General features: G+C 42.7%; 2 protein-coding genes and 1 long non-coding RNA gene across 3 annotated transcripts in view; 1 reads left to right on the top strand and 2 right to left on the bottom strand.

Moving 5' to 3' along the window:
- Window positions 1-2,131: 2,131 nt before the first annotated feature.
- LOC127000012 (tektin-4-like) lies at window positions 2,132-15,822 on the bottom strand. The gene is made up of 10 exons (XM_050863394.1): window positions 15,533-15,822; window positions 12,373-14,686; window positions 11,818-11,979; window positions 10,835-11,024; window positions 10,525-10,641; window positions 9,808-9,996; window positions 4,818-4,946; window positions 4,194-4,313; window positions 3,932-4,086; window positions 2,132-3,768 (listed from the first exon to the last, which is right to left on the bottom strand). The coding sequence occupies exons 2-10, from the start codon at window positions 12,618-12,620 to the stop codon at window positions 3,558-3,560; spliced, it is 1,521 nt and encodes a 506-aa protein (XP_050719351.1). The 5' UTR covers window positions 12,621-14,686; window positions 15,533-15,822; the 3' UTR covers window positions 2,132-3,557.
- A 2,752-nt stretch (window positions 15,823-18,574) lies between these two features.
- On the bottom strand, window positions 18,575-19,790 carry LOC127000019 (uncharacterized). Its single transcript, XR_007753689.1, has 3 exons — window positions 19,726-19,790; window positions 19,409-19,578; window positions 18,575-19,154 (listed from the first exon to the last, which is right to left on the bottom strand). It is a non-coding gene; the product is annotated as an uncharacterized LOC127000019 (long non-coding RNA).
- A 2,058-nt stretch (window positions 19,791-21,848) lies between these two features.
- Window positions 21,849-23,457, top strand: part of LOC127000017 (uncharacterized) — a 2,914-nt gene continuing 1,305 nt past the window's right edge. Inside the window, exons 1-2 of the mRNA XM_050863405.1 lie at window positions 21,849-21,941; window positions 23,298-23,368. Of these exons, the coding sequence (XP_050719362.1) occupies window positions 23,311-23,368 (58 nt within the window). The 5' untranslated portion in view covers window positions 21,849-21,941; window positions 23,298-23,310. The remainder of the gene's footprint in view (window positions 21,942-23,297; window positions 23,369-23,457) is intronic.

Here is a 23,457-nt window from a genome sequence, read left to right as displayed (position 1 = left end):
GTGTTTGAGCGTGTGACCCCCTGGCCTGGCACACAAGCGGCAAGGTACAGGGTCAGCCCCACTGACCTCCCAGTAATATCTATAGCCCAGCCTCAGCCGCATCACCACCAGATCATAGGATGCACTAAGCCTACCATAATAATAATAATAATAATAATAATAATAATAATAATAATAATAATAATAATAATAATAATAATAATAATAATAACAATAATAGTAAGTTTTATTTCGCTCAGCGGCATATCCATCGACCAAGTCTTATGTAAGCGTAATTGCAAGGGCAGGCTGCTATATTGATGACTGACTAAAGAATCAGTAAAGAGATAATTGATACGACAGAATACAAGAGTGAGAAACGATATTTGGGACAAGATCGAGGCCTCAGGGCAGACTAGATAGAAAGTAAAGTCTGTGTTCATGCAGTTTTCGAGCTGACACGTGAAGGTATATAAATGCGCAGTTTCCATTTCAGGGTAGTTTTCTATTATCATTTTGTATGAGATCGCAGACTGATATCGATAGATATTCTCACGTGATGGATTGAGGATAAAAATAAAATTATAAGAAAGGCACACACAAGCGAGTATAATAAAAGTCTTGTGTACTCATTCAGTGGCTGTCGATCAAGTCTCATATCAACGCCGGGGGGCAAACATTGGCTGAGTAATCGTGAACAATTGTTATTGACTGAGTTTGTTATGTAATCGGCTTTGTGTGAAGGTTATATTATTGAAGGGCTGCACGCTGGGGATATCACGTAATCATGGTGACTAGTTCAATGTTCCGATGTTTACTCTTGGCCAGGGATCTTCTTCAACGTACGTCATGTGTTTTGAGAGAGAGAGAGAGAGAGAGAGAGAGAGAGAGAGAGAGAGAGAGAGAGAGAGAGAGAGAGAGAGAGAGAATGTAATGAGCCACCCTATACACAATCATTTAACTAGGTATATAGTGACCCAGAGCTCAACACTTTTTACATCTTATAAATAAAAACATTAATGATCAAGTGAACATCAAGGACAGACCCATGGCAGAGTCCTGAAATGACCAGTAGGACACGACACAGAGTGGAATTAAGCACACATTAGTGACGGAAGTGTGTGGTCCTTTAGGGAGGAAGACAGCCATACCCCAATACCCCACATATCTGGCTAGTGACACTGCAGCACGAATTGTTCACCCCGCCAAGGTGTTATTTATTAAGAAAGTACAAGGGGAAAACAAATGAAAACGTATGGGAGAGGCTATGTCCTGTTGCGATAGCTATAATTGGCCTACAGGCTGATGATGACTGAGTGACAGAAGGACGGCAGAGTGTTACCATCAATTCTGTGTCTTTTCAGTGGTGGGTTGACTTGATTCTCTCCTCACTGATTAACGAAACAACCATAATGTAACCTCATCTACAGCACTATAAATTGTAATCTAGTCCCTCCCTACACCCAGGAGACGAAGGTAGATAACAAAAGAGGAGAGTATAAACTTCACACACAAGTATATAAAAATTAGGCAAAGAAACTATAAGGAAAACACGAGTGGGACTGGGGTTTGGTTAAGTTTATCCAGCAAAGAGAGAGACCAAGCGTGAGAGAAAATGAATCCTAACTCTTCTCGGGGCAACAATAGTAGTAACCAGTCTCTGCTGTGGTCCATTTTTTTCCCTTATTGATTAATTCGTATGATCACTGTACTCCCTCTACCCTTTTATTGCTTCCCACTCTTCCTTTGTGACTTTGTATGGACTCCCTCGCACAACAAACCTATATCAATTTTGCTTCGGAAGCTGCGCCGCTCACTCACTGTTCCTTCCACTTATTAGGCTACATTGTGTTCACCAATAAATGCAATGTTACGAGAGATCCTTTAGAAGTTAAGTTATAAAACTGCCTTTATTGGAAGTGGCCTGTGATAGCTGGGTCCAATGGGCACTAATTTGAGATGATACATGTGCCATCTATCAGTATATACCAACTGGAACTTCTATTGTTATTAACGTCTTAATATTGCATAAACTGAGGCAAAAGCACCCCTGCTCATTATACTTATTGTTCTGTGTTCCCTGTCAATATTTACCTTGGGAATATTATGTGGTTCGTGATATTCTGTTATGCCAAAACTGTAAACAAATACAGTACTCCTGCTCATGACCCTTTCATTTTGTGCCCTCTTTCAAAGCTTACGAATTATGAAGGTATTTTTTTTATTTTTTTATTGTCCGGTGGAGAAAATAATCATGTACCCCGTCCCTCCCATCTCACCTGCTCAAGAGAGTGTTTGACCGATAACGCCAGTCCATGAACACTACCAGGCTGAGTGGGTCTTTATCAACTCATGTACTTGAATATAAATTGTTCACACCGGGAGGAGCGAATCGAGTCACTATCTTACACCGAGTAATCACGTCAAGTAACTCATTTGACGACTACTCTCTTCCTGCGGCGCCGCATCCATATCAGTCATCGAGAAATATGATCGAATCAGTGTATATAGTATATAATGAGCAAATTAAACGATTTAAAAGACTGACGACTCGACTCAACTCGATTCACTTGGTTGAAACACTGAACAGCTTCATGATAGCTATTATAATTATATGTATCACATAGCTGATTATCCAGGACAAAGTAAGCGCAATACGTTTAAGAAGTAGGGTAATATATCAGTGAGAGACTATGAATGCCTCTGATCATGTTGATTGTGATGTGAAGCAGGAGCCGTGAACAGCGTCATGAAACATTCGCTGGGAGGTTCAGACAAATGAAACAGACAGGCATACCAACCTTTACCCAAACCAGCTGTAGGATGAATATTTACGTTAAACTTTAGACTTTTATGCTCTCATTGTTGTTTTAGCCTTTGTGCACCATATATATTTAGAAATTACCTATCTATCCGTCCACAAACCTAAAATCTCTCTTGCACACACACACACACACACACACACACACACACACACACACATAATCGAGTTCTAGGACTTACTATTCTGTTCCACGTATAGATATCCACTCCAGAGTTAAAGTACAAAACATTACAAAAAACGCTGTAACTGAAAAATTAAGGAAATAGACCAGAAACCTTTATTGAATTCCTTCCTATGATTGTTGAATGGTCGTCCTCCGCGTATGTATATAAACACTATCTAGTTTTCTAGTTATCGAGAGCCATATCGCCAACACTCGCTATCCTTTACCGTCTTTGTCTAATTAAAATAAATAAATAAAAAGATAACATGAATCGATATACCCTACAGGGTCTACAATGTCTCGCTATCACCAGCCATTCCATCCCGCATCATCCTTCAAATCGAGCAAACTAAGAAATACAACTAACAAACACAACGATCCCGCTCTACTGTCCCATCACCTATACACAGCCCATCAATATACCACTACTATCATCACTATCATCAAACCGCTTAACTTTTAGCTAACACAACAACAACAACAACTATTAGAACCAAAGAAATGATCCCACGTACTGTCCCCTCATCATCAAGCAGCCTGTCATCACCATTACTATCATTACCATCAGCATCGCCATCAACGTCATCATCTTCAAATCCCCTGCAGCTTCTCCTGTGTCTGCCGGACGCTCCTGACGGTAACACAGCGGCGCTCGAGGCTCAGGGTGTGTTCGCGGTGCAGGATGTCCTTGGCGAAGTCCTCATGAAGGCGGTGCAACTCCTCAAGGGTGTCCTCGCTCGCCCTCAGACGCGCCCGAAGAGACTCAATGCTCCGCGGCAATTCCTCGAGCTCGTCCTTGAGTCTGGCGGGTGTGGAGGAGAAGAAAGTAAAAGTGAAGTAGATGGACTGGAAAAAGTATACATAGTAGTACCAATAGTACCGCAGAAGTAGTAGTAGTAGTAGTAGTAACATAGTAGTAATAGTGGTGGTGGTGGTGGTGGTAGTAGAGGGCCTAGTGGTAGTACCTGAAGTGGGGGTGGTCGAGGCAGCGGTCAGCGCCAGGCCTGAAGGAGCGGGTCCAGTGTCTGCTCTGCGCCACCTGCAGCGGCGACTCCTTGTCCTGCAGGGCCTGGCGCAGCGACGCGATGCTCACTTCCTCCTGTGCTATCTCCTGACGCAGCTGTTGGCCGGCACGGGGAAGCGAAAGGTAATAACCAACCTGTTCTCTGTATATGATCAAGACTATGAGAGAGTATGAGAATGTAGTCAACGCATAGCACTCCTCACCATGCTGTCCTTCTCGATGAGCCGCGCCTTGGCGTCCTCCAGTTCGGTGATACGAGTGTTCAAGGCCACGTCCACCGCCTCAGCCCTGTCCTCTGCGTCCCTGGCTACGTCCCGCAGCGCCTGCCGGAGAGGGAGGAAGCTCATGAGGTGACGCTGTTCTTGTGTGCAGATGTGAAAGGCAAAGTAAGCTTCAGGGCCCAAGAAAGGTGATGGCAAAGAAAAATCAGCGCTGAAGATTGATAAAATACAGATTCTAGGAGAAGGTCCATATCTTCAGGAGGTCGTGAGAGTTAATGAGGCACAATTTTACTGTTGTGGAGCATTTACTAGGCGTATATAGCAAGGGAGGAGAGGCACAGTACAGCAAGTACAGGAGTGAGTGATACATACAGAATGGGAGGAGAGACACTATAAAGAGTACAGACGAGAGGGCGACAGGGATGAAAAAGCTAAAATCATATAATAAGATGAATGAGGTAAATCAGACACTCAGGGAGCACAGATTACAGTGAGCGAAGCAGGAAAGACTGACTACACACACAAAAAAATAGTGTCTGTGCTAAGGTAGACACGATACAAGCACGCACAAGGAGAAGAGAGAGAAAGCAGGCACACAGAAGTCACCTGGTCAGCGGCGCCCCTCAGCTGGCTTCCCGACGTGATCTCTCGGCGACACACTTCTATGTGCTCCCTGCTGCGGCGACTCCACGTATCGGGTACGGAGACTCCCTCGTTCAGCGCCGCCGACACCGCCTGGCAAAGGAAATGAAAGAATGATGCTTGTCGATGTATATGTGTGGCGGCTGGCTGAAGATGCTATTGAGAAAGGAAGATAGATAGAGACATAGGAAGAGAGATAGCTAGATATAGATATGTAAATAGATAGATAGATAGATAAATAGATAGGCAGGTAGGTAGGAAGACTGATACATAGATAAATGGTAGGAATGCAGGAGAGGGGAATGAAGATGGAGTGCAAGAAAAAAATGTTGAAAAGTAACATCAGTATACAATAGGCAGACTAAGGGAAGACTTTTTTTTCTTTATAATCGAGCTATTTATGTTTCTTATACTAACGTGCCGCACACTCTCAACTTATTCAGATGTATATAGAGATAGGTATAGCTTTTCATCTGTCTTTCCTCCTGCTTACGACTTAAACTCTTTCAAGAGGAGCGTATCAGGACACCTCTCCCCCTGAAATTGTTCTCTCTTTTGGCCACTCCTCTTAACTCTTATTATAGGAGCAGTGATTTGCGGGCTTTTTATATTATTGTTTTTGTTTTTTTGCCCGTGAGCTGCTTCCTTTACTGTAAAAAAAAAAAAAAAAAATCGCCAAGGGTATGGGATCGGGTGTGATGGCGTTGGTTCTTCTATATATTCGAGTCGTTCTTCTGCGTTGACATCTTTGCCGCTACCTACAAGTGCCAAGTCCCTCCAGAATACTTATCAACCTGTTCCCACGTGAACATCTTCATAATGACCACTGGCAAGGATGGTAAGGTATTCAAGATGAGTTCTCAGGTGATGAATAAACAAATGTGATGATGCAGCCGCCTCCACCACCACCACCACCACCACCGCTGTAATCATAACCACCACCACCACCACCACCAGCGTTACCTCAGCCTCCTCCTGTACCTACCCGTGTTCTGGCTCCTGATAGTGATTTTTTTTTGTGTGTGTGTGTGTGGGGGGGGGGGGGATTTTCTTGCTATTGTTCTTGCAGTTGTTTTTTATGCTTTTTTTTTTGTTGTTGTTGTTGGTGGTGGTGGTGTTAACTTTGTCCTATTTCTCTGCTCACCAAAACTGGCTGTGCTTCTTCCCCCTGCTACTGCTGCTGTTCTTTCCATTGTGCTGCTGCCCTGTGGCCTTGTGGCGGTCTGTGCTTCTGGTGTGGCGGTCTGTGCTTCTGAGGCTGTGCTGTTGCTGCTGGTGGTGTCGGTGTTCCTGTTGCGGTCAACGCCTGCTCCCCGCTAAGTGTTATTCTAGTATTTTATACTCATAACACTTTGCTTTGTCAATACTCATAACACTTTGCTTTATCTATACTCATAACACTTTGCTTTGTCTAGCTAGTCGCTATCTCCAACACTACCACTACCTCTTCGCCCACATCAGTGTACACATACTTGCATAATTCATACTTTCATATTAGTTAAGCATCTCCGTGTTAATTGTTATAGCCGTGCGTGTGTTCTGTAGGAAAGCTTCCTTGTCGACAAAAATAAACCACGTGCACCTGCTGGTCGGAGATGACAAATCCCTGGGGACCGTTTAAAAGCCGCGTCACCCCCTTTGACCCAGACAACAAAAGACGAGATGCCTTCTTGCCTTCGAACCTGCCCAGACTGTCGCTTGCGTCAGGCTCCTCAATATTTCCGTGTCAAGAATGTAAAAACCGATAAATGTAGATTCTGTGTCAAAGCAAGCCAGGATGAGAGTAAAATATTAAAACTGGAGGGCATTATTGGAGGCCTGTCACAACAGCTCGCTGAACTAAAAGACCTGATTGGTAACCCCGTGACCCTTCCCGCGCGCTCACCAGCTGATCTCCCTGCCGCCTCCGCCTCGCCCTCGCCCCCATCACCCCTCTGCTCGACAGCACCACCCTGCCCCGTCTCCTCTCCGCTCTCACCCTCCTCGGACTTGTCTTCTTCCCCTTCCTCCTCCTCCCCCTCCTCCTGCACCCTTTCTTCTCTCCCCTCCCCTTCCTCTCGCTGCCTCTCCCCCATCTCACACTCCGCCGACGTGCCTTCCTTTTCGTCCTCCCCCAACACTCCCCCCTCCTCTCCCTCTCCCTCCGTCCAGACTCCCTCCCTTTCCCCCTCTTGGTTTTCCTCTCCCCCTCCCCTCTCTCCTTCCTCCCCCTCCTCGACCTCTTCTGCCATGCCACCCACCCATTTCTTTCTCTTCTCATTCTCCCCTGGCCCCTGCCCCTTCTTCCCTTCCCTCCTCCTCCTTCTCCTCCTCCTCCTCCTCCCTCCCTATCTCTTCCGTCACAGCCACCCACCCTGTTACCACCCCTTCCTCTCTCTTCCCGCCCCTTCTTCCTATTCCAGCTTCTCTTCCCGCTCCAGGCGCCGTTCCCAGGAAGGTCTTAGTTGTTGGGGACAGTCAAATCAAGCTCATTGACAGGTACTTTTGTTCAAAGGACAAGGACAATATATTTAGAGTTTGCTTTCCCGGGCCAGGTATACAGCACATTTCTGACAGGATTGAGGATATTTTAGAGGGGGAAAGTGGTCAGCCAATCGTCTTCTGCAGTTTCGGCGGCAATGATATCGGTAAAGTGGGATGCGAAGAGATATTTAGGCAGTTTAGGGAATCGTTCGCCAGAGTGAGAGACTTCGGGGCAGCCGTTTGTGGTATTTTGCCAAGGAGAGGGTTAGGTGAGTGATGGCTTTCCAGGGCCTTAGCAGTAAACAGCAGGCTGGCGGCTCACTGTAAGCGTAATGATTGGCTCTTCATTGATAATTGGGACCTCTTTTACGAGAGGGGCACCTTGTATGCCAAGGATGGGGTGCACCTGTCTCTCCAGGGGGTAGAGGTTCTCGCAGACTCCCTCGAACTATCACTTAGCACCCTACAGGATTTTTTAGAGTAGGCAAGGGGGGAGGGCCTAACATAAGTTGTACAGAACGAAAACAAGGGACAGGATTGGACCGTTGAAAACAAACACAGGTGAGCTCATTGAGAATGGAGAAGATATGAGTCAAATGATGAATGACTCTTTCCTCTCAGTTTTCACGCAGGAAGATCTAACAACCATCCCGGAGAGAGTTCAAGTATATGAGGGCGAAGAGAACGACAAGTTGAGGGATGTGATCATCACTAGGCAAGTAGTCCAGGATGAGATTGGTAGGTTGAAGAAAAACAAATCGCCGGGGCCGGACGAAGTATTCCCACGGATTCTGAAAGAGTGCAAGGAGGTCCTCAGTGGCCCAATTACCGATATCTTTAAGATGTCGGTGAATTCTGGGTATGTGCCCAATCAGTGGAAAGTAGCTCATGTGACGCCGATTTTAAAAAAGGGAGACAAGTCAGCCACCTCAAATTATCGCCCAATTAGCTTAAAATCATTTGTAGGAAAGATGTTGAAGTCAATTATAGCCGGGAGCATTAGGGACCATCTAGAGAAGCATAGTTTAATTCATGACTCACAGCATGGGTTCACAAAGGGTAGATCTTGCCTTACTAATCTGTTGTCCTTCTACACTAAAGTGATCGAGGCGGTTGACAGAGATAAAAACTATGACATATTATATTTAGATTTCAGTAAGGCGTTCGACAAAGTTCCTCATCACCGGCTATTACTAAAATTACAGGCTCACGGCGTAGATGGGAAAGTTTTGAACTGGATCAGGGCGTGGCTTAGTGGTAGGAAGCAGAGAGTGCAAATCAATGGTAAAAATCTGAATGGGGCAGTGTTACGAGTGGAGTCCCACAGGGGTCGGTGCTGGGTCCTCTGCTTTTTATTATTTACATCAATGACTTGGACACAGGAATTAGTAGTGATGTCAGTAAGTTTGCAGATGATACCAAGATCGGTAGAGTAATCCAATCAGACAGGGACGCTAGCGTTCTCCAGGATGAGCTTGACAGACTATATGATTGGGCGGGGAAGTGGCAGATGGAATTCAATGTCGGGAAGTGTAACATTCTGAGTGTAGGTAAGAATAATCCCTCACACAATTACTCCCTAAATGGCACTCCTCTAGGCAGGTCTGGGCGTGAGAGAGACTTAGGAGTACTAGTGAGCGCTGAGATCCGTCCTAGGGCTCAATGCATTCAGGCTAAAAATCGGGCAAACAGAGTACTTGGTTTCATCTCAAGGAGCGTAAGCAATAGGAGCGCTGAAGTCATCCTCAAACTTTACTTAGCACTAGTTAGACCTCATCTCGATTATGCAGTTCAGTTCTGGTCCCCCTACTATAGAATGGATATCAAGATGTTAGAATCTGTACAGAGGAGGATGACAAAGATGATTCAGGGGGTGAGAAACTTGCCTTATGAAGACAGGCTGAAGCAGTTAAACCTACACTCTCTAGAAAGGCGAAGGTTGCGAGGAGACTTGATCGAAGTCTATAAATGGATGAAGGGCTTTAACAAAGGGGATGTCAATAAGATTTTGATAGTAAAAGAGCCAGGTAGGACGCGTAGCAATGGTTTCAAGTTAGACAAATTCAGATTCAACAAAGACATACGCAAGAATTGGTTCACCAATAGAGTGGTAGATGAATGGAACAGGCTTGGGAGCCATGTTGTGGGCGCCAACACCATAGATACATTCAAGAAGAGGTTAGATAAAGCCATGGATGGTGAGGTAAGGTGGGGTTGAGTGTACAGGAGCTGCCTTGTATAGGCCAACCGGCCTCTTGCAGACTCCTTACGTTCTTATGTTCTTCTTATGTTATCACTGTCATTGTAATCATCGTCTCCCTTTTATTATCATTATTATTCACATCATTGTTATTAGAACTTCCCTTCCTAATGTCCCTACTACTACTACTACTACTGCTGCTGCTGCTGCTACCACCACCACCACTACTAGTACCCCCTACCCCCACCCCCCACCACTTCTACAGCCGCTACAACCAGCGTCACAACACACCTTGAACTGCGCCTTGACCCTGTCGTTGGCCAGTTTGGCAGCGAAGTGGTCCAGTTGGAAGGCCTCCTGCTTGTCGGACCAGTCGTGCTCCAGCAGTCGCTTCACCTCCAGCAGGCGGCTGATCTGCGCCTCTGTCTCCTTTAGCGTCTGCGCCAGGAGGCTCCGGCCCGTCCTCAGCGTCTCGTTTTCCTGATTGGTTCAAGTGATTTATACAACTTAAAAAGGAATTGCAGGGCCGTTCTTAAAACCGAATCTCGCAGTCTCAGCTTGAGGAATGGTTCTTGTATAACGGATCGCTATTCAGGTTTTGTCTCAAGTAAACCAAAAGTATAAAAAAGAGGTGCAACTGAAACGTGCGAGGAAGTAAAGACTGTACGAGAGATACATTTGCACGTTGACCTCGGAAACTTGCCTTGCCATCACCTGCTCAGCATCTATTGATATTCAACTTTTCCTAACATCCATCAATTACGTGCAGCCTGAGTTAAGGGACTTGGCCGGCTTGAGATTTGCCTGAAGATATATACTGAATAGGGATGGGAAAAAAAGGCTCTAGTATAGAAATTTACGTGGCTAAGGTAGCCTATATATCCATGACCAAATGTAATAGAATATAAACAAAAACAACAATAATTTACTATGAATAAGCTTTATCAGGGTGAGGCGTCCCGTGCTCCCCGACGTGGCTGCCTTGACTCGGATCCTGCCTTGACTCACCTTGTCGAGGGTGAACACCACAGGGTCTCGAGTTCTGTCCACGCCCAGACGAAACCTCCGGATGTGTATGCACTCCTCGTTGTTCCTCTCGGGCAGCTCCAGGGCGAACAAGGCGACCTGGGAGGGAAGGGCATGACACAGATACAGTGATGTTAAGTTATGCAGGACCTTCCTCCATCGATATCAATGAGAAACTGCGACTATAAACAAAAAATAACAATTGGAACTGAGGACTGAGGGGATGTTGAACTTCATCTACCCTGTCAAACCAATTATCACTGAATCTACAAGTTTCACCTCAAGTCCTGACCTGTAGCCGGCACTTCATCGTGTTCTGGAGGCCTAGCTCGTCCACGGTGTTGTTTATGGCCGTGTGGAGGTGCGTACGCAGCTCAAGCGTGGAGGCGAGCCGCTGGTCGAGGCCCTTCGTCACCGAGCTCTCCGCCGACTGGGTTCTCTCCTCCGTGTAACTCTCCGTTCGGCGACTCTGACCACGCAGCCTTGTAAGGAGGAGGACGGGGAGGAGTAAGAGTGTGGTTTGAACTGAGTCTTTATATAATACCTTTGGTTTCAGAATACCTAATCTCCATAACATACCATGCTAAAGAGAAAATACGACGAGCTCTGAAAGGTATTTTATTAGGAACTCGATACAATGAACAGAATTTCATGCTTATCTGAACTTCATCATACTGAGTACATGCTATTCCATTACCACAAGAAAACACACCCAGAATGACAGCTATAACAACACACGCTCTCTTTAACATATATTCCATTCTTTTTTCGGCTCTGTAGTGCATGACACACCAACCGCCTCTAACAACCCACACTGTCTGTGACTGAGTTAAGCTGAGATGTGCATATGCAGTGGTTGTAAGAACCTCTAGGACGCCATGACCCATGAATTGCTACACCGGCAACACCTTAAGGCCCCAAAAATGACGAAGTGCGTTATTCTGCGCACCTTCCAGTTTGTGTATATGAGGCGGTGGGGAGCAGAGACAGTGGCAAAGTAGTCTGTAAATGCGTGGTATGTGTGAACGAAGAAAGGGACCAAGACATGGAAGTACTAATTCCCAGCACCACAATGAGACAGCTCTCAGGACACTAGTGAGGCCACTGGTGCTCAAATATCACACCTGAGTAAGAGTAACGAAGCTGAGACAACCATACCTGTATTACGGACAAACTATGCAACATTTCACCCTTCCTTCGGGTGTTTCAGGTAAAGTAAGTAAACTTCTCTGATAAATACTTCAGTAGCCCCTCGAGTGTTGAAGGTAAACTTACTTGTCAGATCGCTGCAGCAGGTCCTGGGCGTGATGATGGCGGTCCTGGTGGTGGGCGGCCCAACGCAACGGCGTGAACTCCCCCGCCCGCGCCTCCTCCACCGTCTGCAGGGGCGAGGAGGCCCTCACCAGCGGCTCCCTCCAACCCGTCACGTCCACGGCACTGAGGGGGAGGGGGGAAAACACACACACACACACACACACACACACACACACACACACACACACACAGTTATCACCAGCTTTTTAGCCTTGTCGTCATCAATATCAGTACCATTGTAAACATAATTCATTACAAAACCTATCTCTTGCATTATCCTGCCATTAGTTATTTCTTGAGGGGGTGCGCTGAACGTTTAAATTTTATTGTAAACGCATTTAAGTTACTCCTAGGCACAAAGGGACTAACCACTATTGTTTTGTCACCTAAGGCCTTCTCTATGAACCTGTACACAAGCAATGATTACTGAATACACTAAATTATCCCCATGAATGAACAGACAAAAACTCATATTGTAGTGTCGCCTCAACACCTCACGGCTCCCTGGCTGCTCACCTGTAGGGCCGGTCGCCGGGCCTCACGTCACGGGGCTGTGTGTGGGGCACGAGGCCCGTGAAGGTGGTGGCGTTGCGCGGGGCTGCCTGCTCCTGACGCCCGCTGGCCAGCCCCACGTCATCCACCGCCTGCACCACCGCCTCTCCCTCCATCATGCCGGGGAGCTGGACACGGAAGGGGGAGGTGTTGAGTGGTGCTATGGGGAGTTGAGTTCTGTGGTGCTGCGGTGAGGATTGATGTAGAGACATGCGGTGCAGTTTTGGGTTGTCAATGTGTAATGTGTTGTGCTGTGGGTATGTTGTGGGTGAGAAGTGTTGTGTTATGTTGCGACAGTTTCAACAAAACTAGCCACCGTACTTTGAAAATTGGTCCAGAAGCCCCGTTCTCTCCCTCTGTTTCCTCCGTTTCCTCCTACTACTACTGCTACTACTCAAGCAGACACCAGCCCACCAGAGGTAATAACATTTTGGACTTAGTCTTAAACTAACAACGAGAATATGATCAATGAGCTAGACGTTGGGGGAGAGCTAGGTGGTAGTGATCACAAGGAGATTAGGTTTAACTTAGACTGGGCGGTGACCCAAGAGCTCAGCACTGTGTTGGTGCCAGACTTTAGAAGAGCCGATTACGAGGGGCTTAGAAGACACCTTGAGGAGGTAAATTGTGAAACCTCAGGGCTAGATGAGGGCCAGATCTAAGGGCGGGAGCCTGGAGGACAGTGGAGCCATGTAGAGCTGACCTATAATAGTTTAGTTAGAGTAAATAGCAGAGGGTCAGAGACAACTTATCCCTTACCAAGCACGTAGAAAGGAAAACAACGACCCTAAATGTATGGCCCGCACACTCAAGCATGAGATTGGCGTGAAGAGAGGAATTTATAGGAAAATAAAGAATGGGGAAACCCACCTCAGGGGTAGGTATGTTGAACTAGCCAGGTCGGTGAAGAAGAACACCCGCCTAGCAAAAAGAAATTACGAGATTAGGGTAGCTAACGAGGCCAAGAGCGATCCCAAGGGGTTCTTTAAATTATACAGAACGAAAACAAGGGAGAGAATTGGACCGTTGAAAACAAACACAGGAGAGCTCGTTGAGAATGGGGAAGATATGAATAAAATGTTGAACGACTGTTTCCTTTCAGTTTTCACACAGGAAAATCTAACAACCACTCCGGAGAGAGTTCAGGTATATGAGGGCGAAGATAACGACAAGTTGAGAGATGTGACCATCATCAGACAGGTAGTCCAGGATGAGATTGGTAGGTTGAAGAAAAACAAATCGCCAGGCCCAGACGAAATATTCCCATGTGTCTTAAAAGAATGCAAGGAGGCCCTCAGTGGCCCACTTACCGATATCTTTAAGATGTCGGTAAATTCTGGGTACGTGCCAAGCCAATGGAAAGTAGCTAATGTGACGCCGATTTTCAAAAAGGGAAACAAGTCAGCCACCTCAAATTATCGCCCAATTAGCTTAACATCAGTTGTAGGAAATATGTTGGAGTCAATTTTAGCTAGGAGCATTCGGGACCATCTAGAGAAGCTTAGTTAAATTCATGACTCACAGCATGGGTTCATGAAAGGTAGCTCTTGTCTTATTAATCTGTTGTCCTTCTACACTTAAGTAATCGAGGCGGTTGACAAAGATGAAAGCTATGACATATTGTATTTAGATTTCAGTCAAACGTTTGACAAAGTCCCTCATCACCGGCTATTACTAGAATTGCAGGCTCACGGCGTAGATGGGAAAGTCTTGAACTGGATCAGGGCGTGGCTTAGTGGTAGAAAGAAGAGAGTGCAAATCAATGGTGAAAAATCTGAATGGGGCAGTGTTACGAGTGGAGTTCCACAGGGATCGGTGCTGGGTCCGCTGCTCTTTATCATTTACATCAATGACTTGGACAGAGGAATTAGTAGAGATGTCAGTAAGTTCGCAGATGATACCAAGATCGGAAGTGTAATCCAGTCAGACCAGGACGCTAGCGTTTTCCAGGATGAGCTGAACAGAATATATGACTGGGCAGGGAAGTGGCAGATGGAATTCAATGTCGGGAAGTGTAGTATTCTGAGTGTAGGTAAGACTAACCCCTCACATAATTACTCCTTAAATGACACTCCTCTAAGCAGGTCTGGGTGTGAGAGGGACTTAGGAGTCTTAGGGAGCACTGACCTTCGTCCAAGGGCCCAATGCATTCAGGCTTAGAATCGTGCAAACAGAGTACTGGGTTTCATCTCGAGGAGCGTAAGCAATAGGAGCGCTGAGGTCATCCTCAAACTTTACTTAGACCTCACCTTGATTACGCGGTCCAGTTCAGGTCACCCTACAATGGAATGGATATCTAGATGTTATAACCTGTACAGAGAAGGATGATAAAAATTATTCAAGGTGTGAGAAACTCTCCTTATGAAGACAGACTGAAGCATTTAAATCTACACTCTCTAGAAAGGCGAAAGTTGCGAGGAGACCTTATCGAAGTCTATAAATGGATGAAGGGCTTTAATAAAGGGGATGTCAATAGGGTTTTGGAAGTAAAAGAGCGAGGTAGGACACGTAGCAATGGTTTTAAGTTAGACGAATTCAGATTCAGCAAAGAATATATATATATATATATATATATATATATATATATATATATATATATATATATATATATATATATATATATATATATATATATATATATATATATATATATATATATATATATATATATATATATATATATATATATATATATATATATATATATACACATATATATATATATAGGCAAGATTTGGTTCACCAATAGAGTGGTGGATGAGCGGAACAGTCTTGGCAGTCATGTTGCGGGTGCCAATACCATAGATACACTCAAGAAGAGGTTGGATAAATTAATGGATAGTGAGGTTATGTGGGGTTAGGCTTACAAGAGCTGCCTTGTATAGGCCAACCGGCCTCTTGCAGACTCATTACATTCTTATGTTCTTATGTTCTTATATTACTACCAAAGATCTTAAAGCTCTATAAGAGCTATGTTACTACTACTACTACTACTACTACTACTACTACTACTACTATTATTACCACTACAACCACTACTGCTACTATACAAGGATCACATAAAAAAAAAAAATAATCGTAACATTAATAATCCGAATATATGAACAACGAAGTTTAAACTTACACTAACAAACCTTTGCTTAAGTTTTCTCTGAACGTAATCACGGCGCAGCAACGATGAGAGATTTGAGGCCCGGGAGAGTTAAGGCCCGGGATAGCGGCGGCTGGTGGTGGCGGCGAGGAGGCTCGGCCACTACTGACACACGCCCCGCCGTTGTCATGACTACCGCGTGGTCAAAACAGTGTGGACACTCATATGACTTTGCAAACTCGAAAATGTAGCTCGGTGCACCCCGCTCCTCATCCCGGCTTCATCTTCACTACCCTAGTTTTACTCTTAAATTTTCTTAACTTATCCTTGTAATACTTACAATATTACATTTCATTGCATTATATGCCCTGATATCGACATTACATTTCATTACATGTCCTGAAATCGACATTACATTTCCCTACATTATCCTTCATGTCCTTACGTTATTCTTGCATTCATGTCTTTACATTATCCTTACATTTACCCTTCATAGGCGCGACACCGTCAGAGGCACAACAAAACATCTCCAACATTCATAGCCGGAAAGCCTCTTAGAGTATGTTGTCTGGGTGGCTGCCTCGTCATTTACAAGATACAATATAATGGACGTGATTAACTTAGTCAACATTATCTAACGAGTGATTGCAAGCATCCACTTAAGATTTGCATGTAACAGGACATCAAACATTTTTAACAAGATAGTATTTTTAATCTTCATATGCGGTGTGAATAAACCTTTTAAATGGCTTTTGTTAATAAAGCATGATCTCTATAGAGCAAGGCTCAATAGCAAAAATAACAACAAAAAAATCTGTAAAAATGTCTTTAGCTGAATAAAAAGAAAGTGCAGACCAAAAATGTAAAGAATTCACAAACAGAAAGAAAAAGAACAAGAAATGAGTCAGCACAGAATTCATAAGTGGATGGAAGGAGAATGAAAGGAAGAAAGGAAGGAACGGACGAACGACGACTGAAGCACACAAACAATTCATATCGTCAACTCTCTGCAACGAAATGGTATTTTCATCAATCCTGTGCCGTTTCCGACGCATGGTAGAATTCATGTCATGATAACTAAGGTATTCATTCATTTAAAGAATATCAAAGTTCCATTGACAGGCTTTATTTTTGCTATTGGATCCAAAACAAAAATGTTGCCTCTCGATGCACATGTGCCGGCCTCATCCAAAACTGACTCTTATGTTATACGCCCGAGATTGATGACGTCATGAAGCGAGTCGGTACTGCCGCCGCTAGGCTCTCTACGCTCCCTATATTTTTTCTTTCGTCCATATACTTCTTAACTTCATCCTTCCACTGTATATTATAAAATTATTGTTTCCATACTACTATTAATCGTTACTTTTCTTATTTCCATGATGTCCAGTATTCCACATATATATTCTACAGTATTGTAAACATGCATTTTGAGAATTACATGAAAAACAATGGAGGGTGAGTAGTGTTAGTTGAAAGACATAGGAAATGACAGGAAATTTGACTGATGACATATGGTCGGACAGGATTTTAGACAAAAACATACTTAGGTAGGAAAATGGAATAACAGGAAAAAAGTAACAAAAAGTTATAGGTAAAAAAAAAAAGTCGAATAAAAGTTCCAGGTACAAAAGTCTCAAGTCATCAATCATAGGTGATAAAGAAAAAAAGAAAGAAGGATGGATATGTGAAATCAAACACCCCATACTAATATCAATATTATTTCAGTACGAAGCTTCCTTGTTATTAATAAACATTAACTACTTCAGATTTGATGATCTTGAGTGTTTTTTACTGTAATAATACCGTTATCCCCATGACAGCAACCGCTCAAATTACTCAGGATGATGTGATTATACAATGATACTGGTGAAACGTGAGCATCTCAACGATGCTTCTTATCGAATATCTGTATCAGTATGGGGTGACTGATTATATTTGTTACCCACTCGTTCCTACATGAACATGCAAATACTGGGTCACACTTGACCTCGTACCGATAAACGTCAGTAACACGATCACGATAAAACAATGGTAAAGTAAAATTTTATTCACGCTCGTTCAGGCCAGCAAAAGAGGATTAGGATAATATATGATAAATATCACCTTTCCTCACGCTGTAATTATTGTTCTGAATTCGTGCTACAGATGCTTATCATCACGCAAACAGTATACATCACTGAGAAGTGTATTAAACCTACACACTTTCCTTATGTTGCTAGAAATAACCATAACCGTTTGAAAAATAGCCCGTGATTATTGCACATACAAGTTATGAAGCATCATCACTGAGAAATTTATTAAGGCTATGCTGCATCCTTCTCATATTTGAACCAGTAACCATTTGAAAACTATTCCGCGGTTATTTTAAGTTCAATGACCATCATCACTGAGAAGTAAATTGAGGCTATACTGCATCCCTCTCATTCTGGAACCAGTAACCATTTGAAAGCTATCCCGTGGTTTATCCCAGTACAGCTAATAAAACAATTATATTCCTCATAATAACACAACTACAATAAATTTAATATCTAACATTTAACACCCTTACCTTGTATGAAATCCAATTTTAAATTTTTACGCGGTGGCTGCCCACTAATTAATGAACAAACCGACTCTATTGATGACGTCACGGCAAGCTCCCAACCCCAGCAGGCGCGGACTTTTACAAAGAGACGGCCTTGCATCATCTCAATCTTTCTTGCCTGCTGCCCGAGCCTTTCGTGTTAGCTCTCCTATGAACTCATTGATAGAGGGTGGCGGAGGGCTGGCGTAGTCATCGCTGGGGGACCACATGGGGGTGTGTCCGTCAGCATGCAGGAAGAAGACCAGACTGAGGCGAGGTGAACGGTCCTGCTGCTCCCTGCTGCGCAAGAGAACGCGGTGTTCCTGCACATAAAGGGGAATACTAACTATACAAACTGTCTTGGCGCCTCGGCATCAGAGATTTGTGGCGCTGAAAAGTTAGGTTAAACGAGTCGAGTTGATTTAATTGTCCACAAATGCCATTAAAAAAGACGCAGAATACATAGAATTTAATGTATATGTGTTCAAAGAATATCAAGGATCAGTAATATGGGTTCAGGAAATATGAAACAGTCTGTTTCACCTCGAGTTTGTAATTTCATGAATAGTTTTAGGAGTAATGTTAGCTTGCATTGCAATAATTTATCTACTGGTCTTTTTTTAAGAAGTACAGTGAGGTGCATGGCAGTCGAATAGTCGAAGTAAATATTTAGAGATCGCAGTGCTCGTTCTGTGCCTGGACCATTCATTTCGTTAACTCTTTGAGTCAAAGGAGCTGAATGAGAAAAGAAGTGAAATATTTTCATAGTTTGTGGTACAAAGAAAATATTATGTATGCCTAGGAATAAGGGATCTAGCGGTAACCAAGCCACCAGTTTCCAAACCTGAGATAAATTTTCGACTGAGATATGGAAAGGCTGAGTTTCCATCCTTGATTACAATGTTAAAGAGATCACTGGAGATTCTAGAAAATTTATTGGAAACTTTATTGCTGGAAATTTCCAGCCAGTCAAGTCACTGGTGCCTTGAAGCGCTTATTGGAGTAAAAGGTGAGGAACTCCCCGCCCATGACCAGCACGACGCCGGGCACATCGGACACATCAACCCATTGGCCGGATGGATCCTGCATCTGGGAAGGGAAGGGGAGGCGGGGGTTACACTCTGCTGTTAAAGGGATTGGCATTGTTCTGAGGTTGTCTAACAGTCTCCAACACCGCGAATCCCTCAATCTGAGAAGTCCATTCAGATTTGTATATCGTCTGAACTGGTATTGTTATGATCACAGTCCAAGAGTACATGGTTATGATAACTGATCCTCCGCGGGTCTGAACCATGATCGAAGTCTGTGATTTTGGATACGAACTGCGGTGACTATTAACTCACCTGGAGTCCTCCTCCACCGTTGCTGAAAAGGAAAGTTAAGGTTGCGAAGTCATGATGGGCACCTATGCCCACCGCGTCCTCCCTGCTAGTGCTTCCTGGGTAGTAGTTGAACCGGTAGACCAAGTCTGTGCCCTCCGCGTGCATCTTGGCGAAGTAGTCTCGAGGCTTGCCTAATGGGTATATGAAAAAAAAAAAATGTATATGTATCTCTCTCTCTCTCTCTCTCTCTCTCTCTCTCTCTCTCTCTCTCTCTCTCTCTCTCTCTCTCTCTCTCTCACACACACACACACACACACATTCGTTTTCCTCGTGAATACCATGTTTAAGTTGTACTGTTGGTTCATGCGGCGTACGTCCCTTGAATACGCATCACCCGTCTGGCAGCCAGGCTTTATACACAGTAACAACATCTCAAGCTCGGAAGGATTCAGAGCAGTGTTTTAGGATCATTTTATCGAACAATTATCTATATAACGAGTCAGCAAAAATGGGTTTACATACACAAACCTTATAGGAAAGAAGAGAGGATCTTACACTGAAGTTTGGAAAGAGCTTGTTAAGAAATCAATCCCACAGAGATATATTGCCTCCTTACCAGTGTACCGCATAGTGTTCCCGCATTGAACAAATCTTAATCTTCATTTTGTGTTTTTTATCTTCTGATGTTTTATTTTTTATACATTTTTACTTTAATGTTCTTACCATATAATTTCCTTACTCTTAATGTAATAACCTTTTAAATTATCATTTTTTGTGTGTGAATCAAGACAGCGTGTTATATATGTATACATACTCTGCATGATATAACTTTCTTGATCAATAACACTACAATTATTATTATTATTATTATTATTATTATTATTATTATTATTATTATTATTATTATCATTACAATGATTCATGGCTTTATTCTAGACCGTAAAAAAGCTTGGTATATATATATATATATATATATATATATATATATATATATATATATATATATATATATATATATATATATATATATATATATATAATTGTAGGGTTATTGATCAAGAAAGTTATATCATGCAGAGTATGTGTGTGTGTGTGTGTGTGTGTGTGTGTGTGTGTGTGTGTGTGTGTGTGTGTGTGTGTATATATATATATATATATATATATATATATATATATATATATATATATATATATATATATATATATATATATATATATATATATATATATATATATATATTACGGTAATTTTGAGGAATTAGTTATCTTGCAAAATGCCCGGTCATTTTGGGAAATAACCAAAAGTGGTCAGTTTACAAAAAAGACCGTAAATATTTGGGAACACTTATGGTCGTTTTGCAAAATCATCAGTAGTCTACTTGGCCAGTTTGCAGAATATCCAAATAGCAGTTGGTCAACATGTAAAAAAAAAAAATGTGCAAACAACTGTTAACCTTTAAATGCTTGTTTATTCATCCTTACAACGGGGAGGAGATGGAGGAACGAGAGGTGAGGGAGGGAGCTATGTAAAGTGGCAGGTGTATATCAGATATCAGTATTGCTTTGCCTGTATAATCGTTGTGGTTATGAAGGTGTGGGAGGTGTGAGAGGAAGAGGAAGGAGAGGAGAAAGGAAAGGAGGGAAGAAAGAAGTGAAAGGGTGAAGAAAGCACGATAGGAGAGGAACAAGAAGAGGGAATAGAAAAGATTGTATGATAAAGTAGAGGGGGAGAAAAAAGGGGAGGGAAATGAAAAATAAATAGGAATATGAGGAAGGGTAGAATGAAGGAGACAAAAAAAAAAAAAGTGTAAGAAAAGCGTACAAGGGAGAAGTAGGAAAAGTGGAAAATAAAAGATAATGAAAGATAATTATAAAGTGTGTGTGTGTGTGTGTGTGTGTGTGTGTGTGTGTGTGTGTGTGTGTGTGTGTATATATATATATATATATATATATATATATATATATATATATATATATATATATATATATATATATATATATATATATATATATATATATATATATATATATATATATATATATATATATATATATATATATATATATATATATATATATATATATATATATATATATATATATATATATATATATATATATATATATATATATATATATATATATATATATATATATATATATATACACACACACACACACACACACACACACACATACACACAGACACATATTAAGCTTCTTTACGTTCTAGAATAAAGCCATGAATCATTGTAATCGGCACCCCTCCCGCCCTCTTCTGCATGCTCTCCAGTGAATTCATAATTGACATATTTATCAATGCGCCTCTGCCGCTTACTTTAAGATCAAAGGACGTAGTATCGCAGAGACGCGTAAATTACATATTACGATGCATTGTGCCCGCGCATGTTATCAAGTGTAAGTTGGAAGTGCAGGATCTGCGCTGGCAACCTTTCCCTGCTATACCAAGGCCGTTCAGTGTCCTCGAGCCGGCCTTAAACTCGCTGCCCAGCCGGGTTACGCGTCAAGTCAGTCCTTAAGAGTCTGAATATTGGTGAGTGTGGCGGCAATGTGCTTATCCCTAATCTAGTGTGTTCGTATGTATATGTGTGTTTAGGAAACAAATTGTAACCCAAGGAGGTGAGTATTCCAAAACTATTATAGATGGAGACAGTGCAAGCTGCGTGTGATGGATGAGAAACAGACCATAGAAGAGGAGGTGGCTCTAACAAAAATGAATTAGGCCTAACGCTTACGGACAGTTGTGTTTCGTAAAGTCTTTGCTGTGCAAGGAAACTGATTAGAGCCAAGTTCTCTCCTGATGGGGTCCACCAGATGAGCGTCACGCTGCCCACGCAGTCCCCGGCATAGCAACACGGTCACAAGTATATATATATATATATATATATATATATATATATATATATATATATATATATATATATATATATATATATATATATAGATATATATATATATATATATATATATATATATATATATATATATATATAGGTAAAGATTCGTTTTAGGACCGTGCCAGTATCTCATTATCTACCTTATGAAACATCACTATCTCTGCATATATCTTTTCTACAAACCTTCAACAGTTATGGAAACGCTTTGAAAATCCAATTTAAGGACTTTTCTTTTTACTCTTGAAAATAGGGAATAATGTTTACGAAAGCACGTCGCCTCCTCTGGCGGTGGCGGCGGCCGCGGCGACGCTGCAGCCGCCGCAGCCGCAAAATAGCTCGCAGAGGGTTTAGGGTCGGGGAGCATATTTAAACTACTCCAACCGAACTTTACGACCTACTAACGGGGGGGCTGCGAACCCCTCGACCCCCCACCACATATATATGTGACTTATTTCAGCAAGGAGGTATTTCTCGCAACATCGGCTGCACCGTCGCCAGAGGAGGCGACGCGCTTCCGTAAACATTATCCCCTATTTTCAAGAGTAAAAAAAAAGTCCTTGCATTGGATTTTCAAAGCGTTTCCATGACTGTTGAAGGGTTGTAGAAAAGATATATGAAGAGCTACTGATGTTTCATACGGTAGGTAATGAGGGTCCTAAAACGAATATTAATATATATATATATATATATATATATATATATATATATATATATATATATATATATATATATATATATATATATATATATACACGCGGCTTCTTGGTGAGAGGAGTAGCTCTACCGTATAATCTTCGATGCCAAGTTCGGATAGAATCACCTTTATATAGTGAAAATTACGTTGCACAGCACCAATTGTTGTCCTATGTTTTTCTTTTTCTTTTCCATCATCTTAATCCATCCAGTCTGATGGATGCCATCAACGCTGTGCAATCTATTTATTTCTTTAGTGTCGACAGAGACAAAACATTCACCACGATTTCCATCACCAGGAGCAGCAGCAACATGGCAACCGAGACACTGCCCTGCAGCAAGATACCGACGGTAGAGCTGGGTGAGCTGGGTGAGTGCCGCCCAGTGCCGGGCCTTCATTAGATAACTTAATTTTGAGACACACTGAAGGATGTGACAACTGCATTGTACAGTAAGTTA

Source organism: Eriocheir sinensis, chromosome 17 (genome assembly GCF_024679095.1).
Source record: "Eriocheir sinensis breed Jianghai 21 chromosome 17, ASM2467909v1, whole genome shotgun sequence".
Classification (NCBI taxonomy): Eukaryota; Metazoa; Arthropoda; class Malacostraca; order Decapoda; family Varunidae; genus Eriocheir; species Eriocheir sinensis.
Note: the sequence above shows the minus strand (reverse complement) of the source record. Positions and strands in the feature narration are given on the sequence as shown.

Bases quoted from the DNA above. Each gene is read 5' to 3' on its own strand.
- LOC127000012 (XM_050863394.1), bottom strand. From the start codon at position 12,620: ATGTCTCTACATCAATCCTCACCGCAGCACCACAGAACTCAACTCCCC. The intron at 10,642-10,834 runs GTCAGGACTTGA...CTTCCCTCCCAG, and splicing joins CGATGAAGTGCCGGCTACAG to GTCGCCTTGTTCGCCCTGGA. The intron at 4,087-4,193 runs GTGAGGAGTGCT...GCCGGCCAACAG, and splicing joins TCATCGAGAAGGACAGCATG to CTGCGTCAGGAGATAGCACA.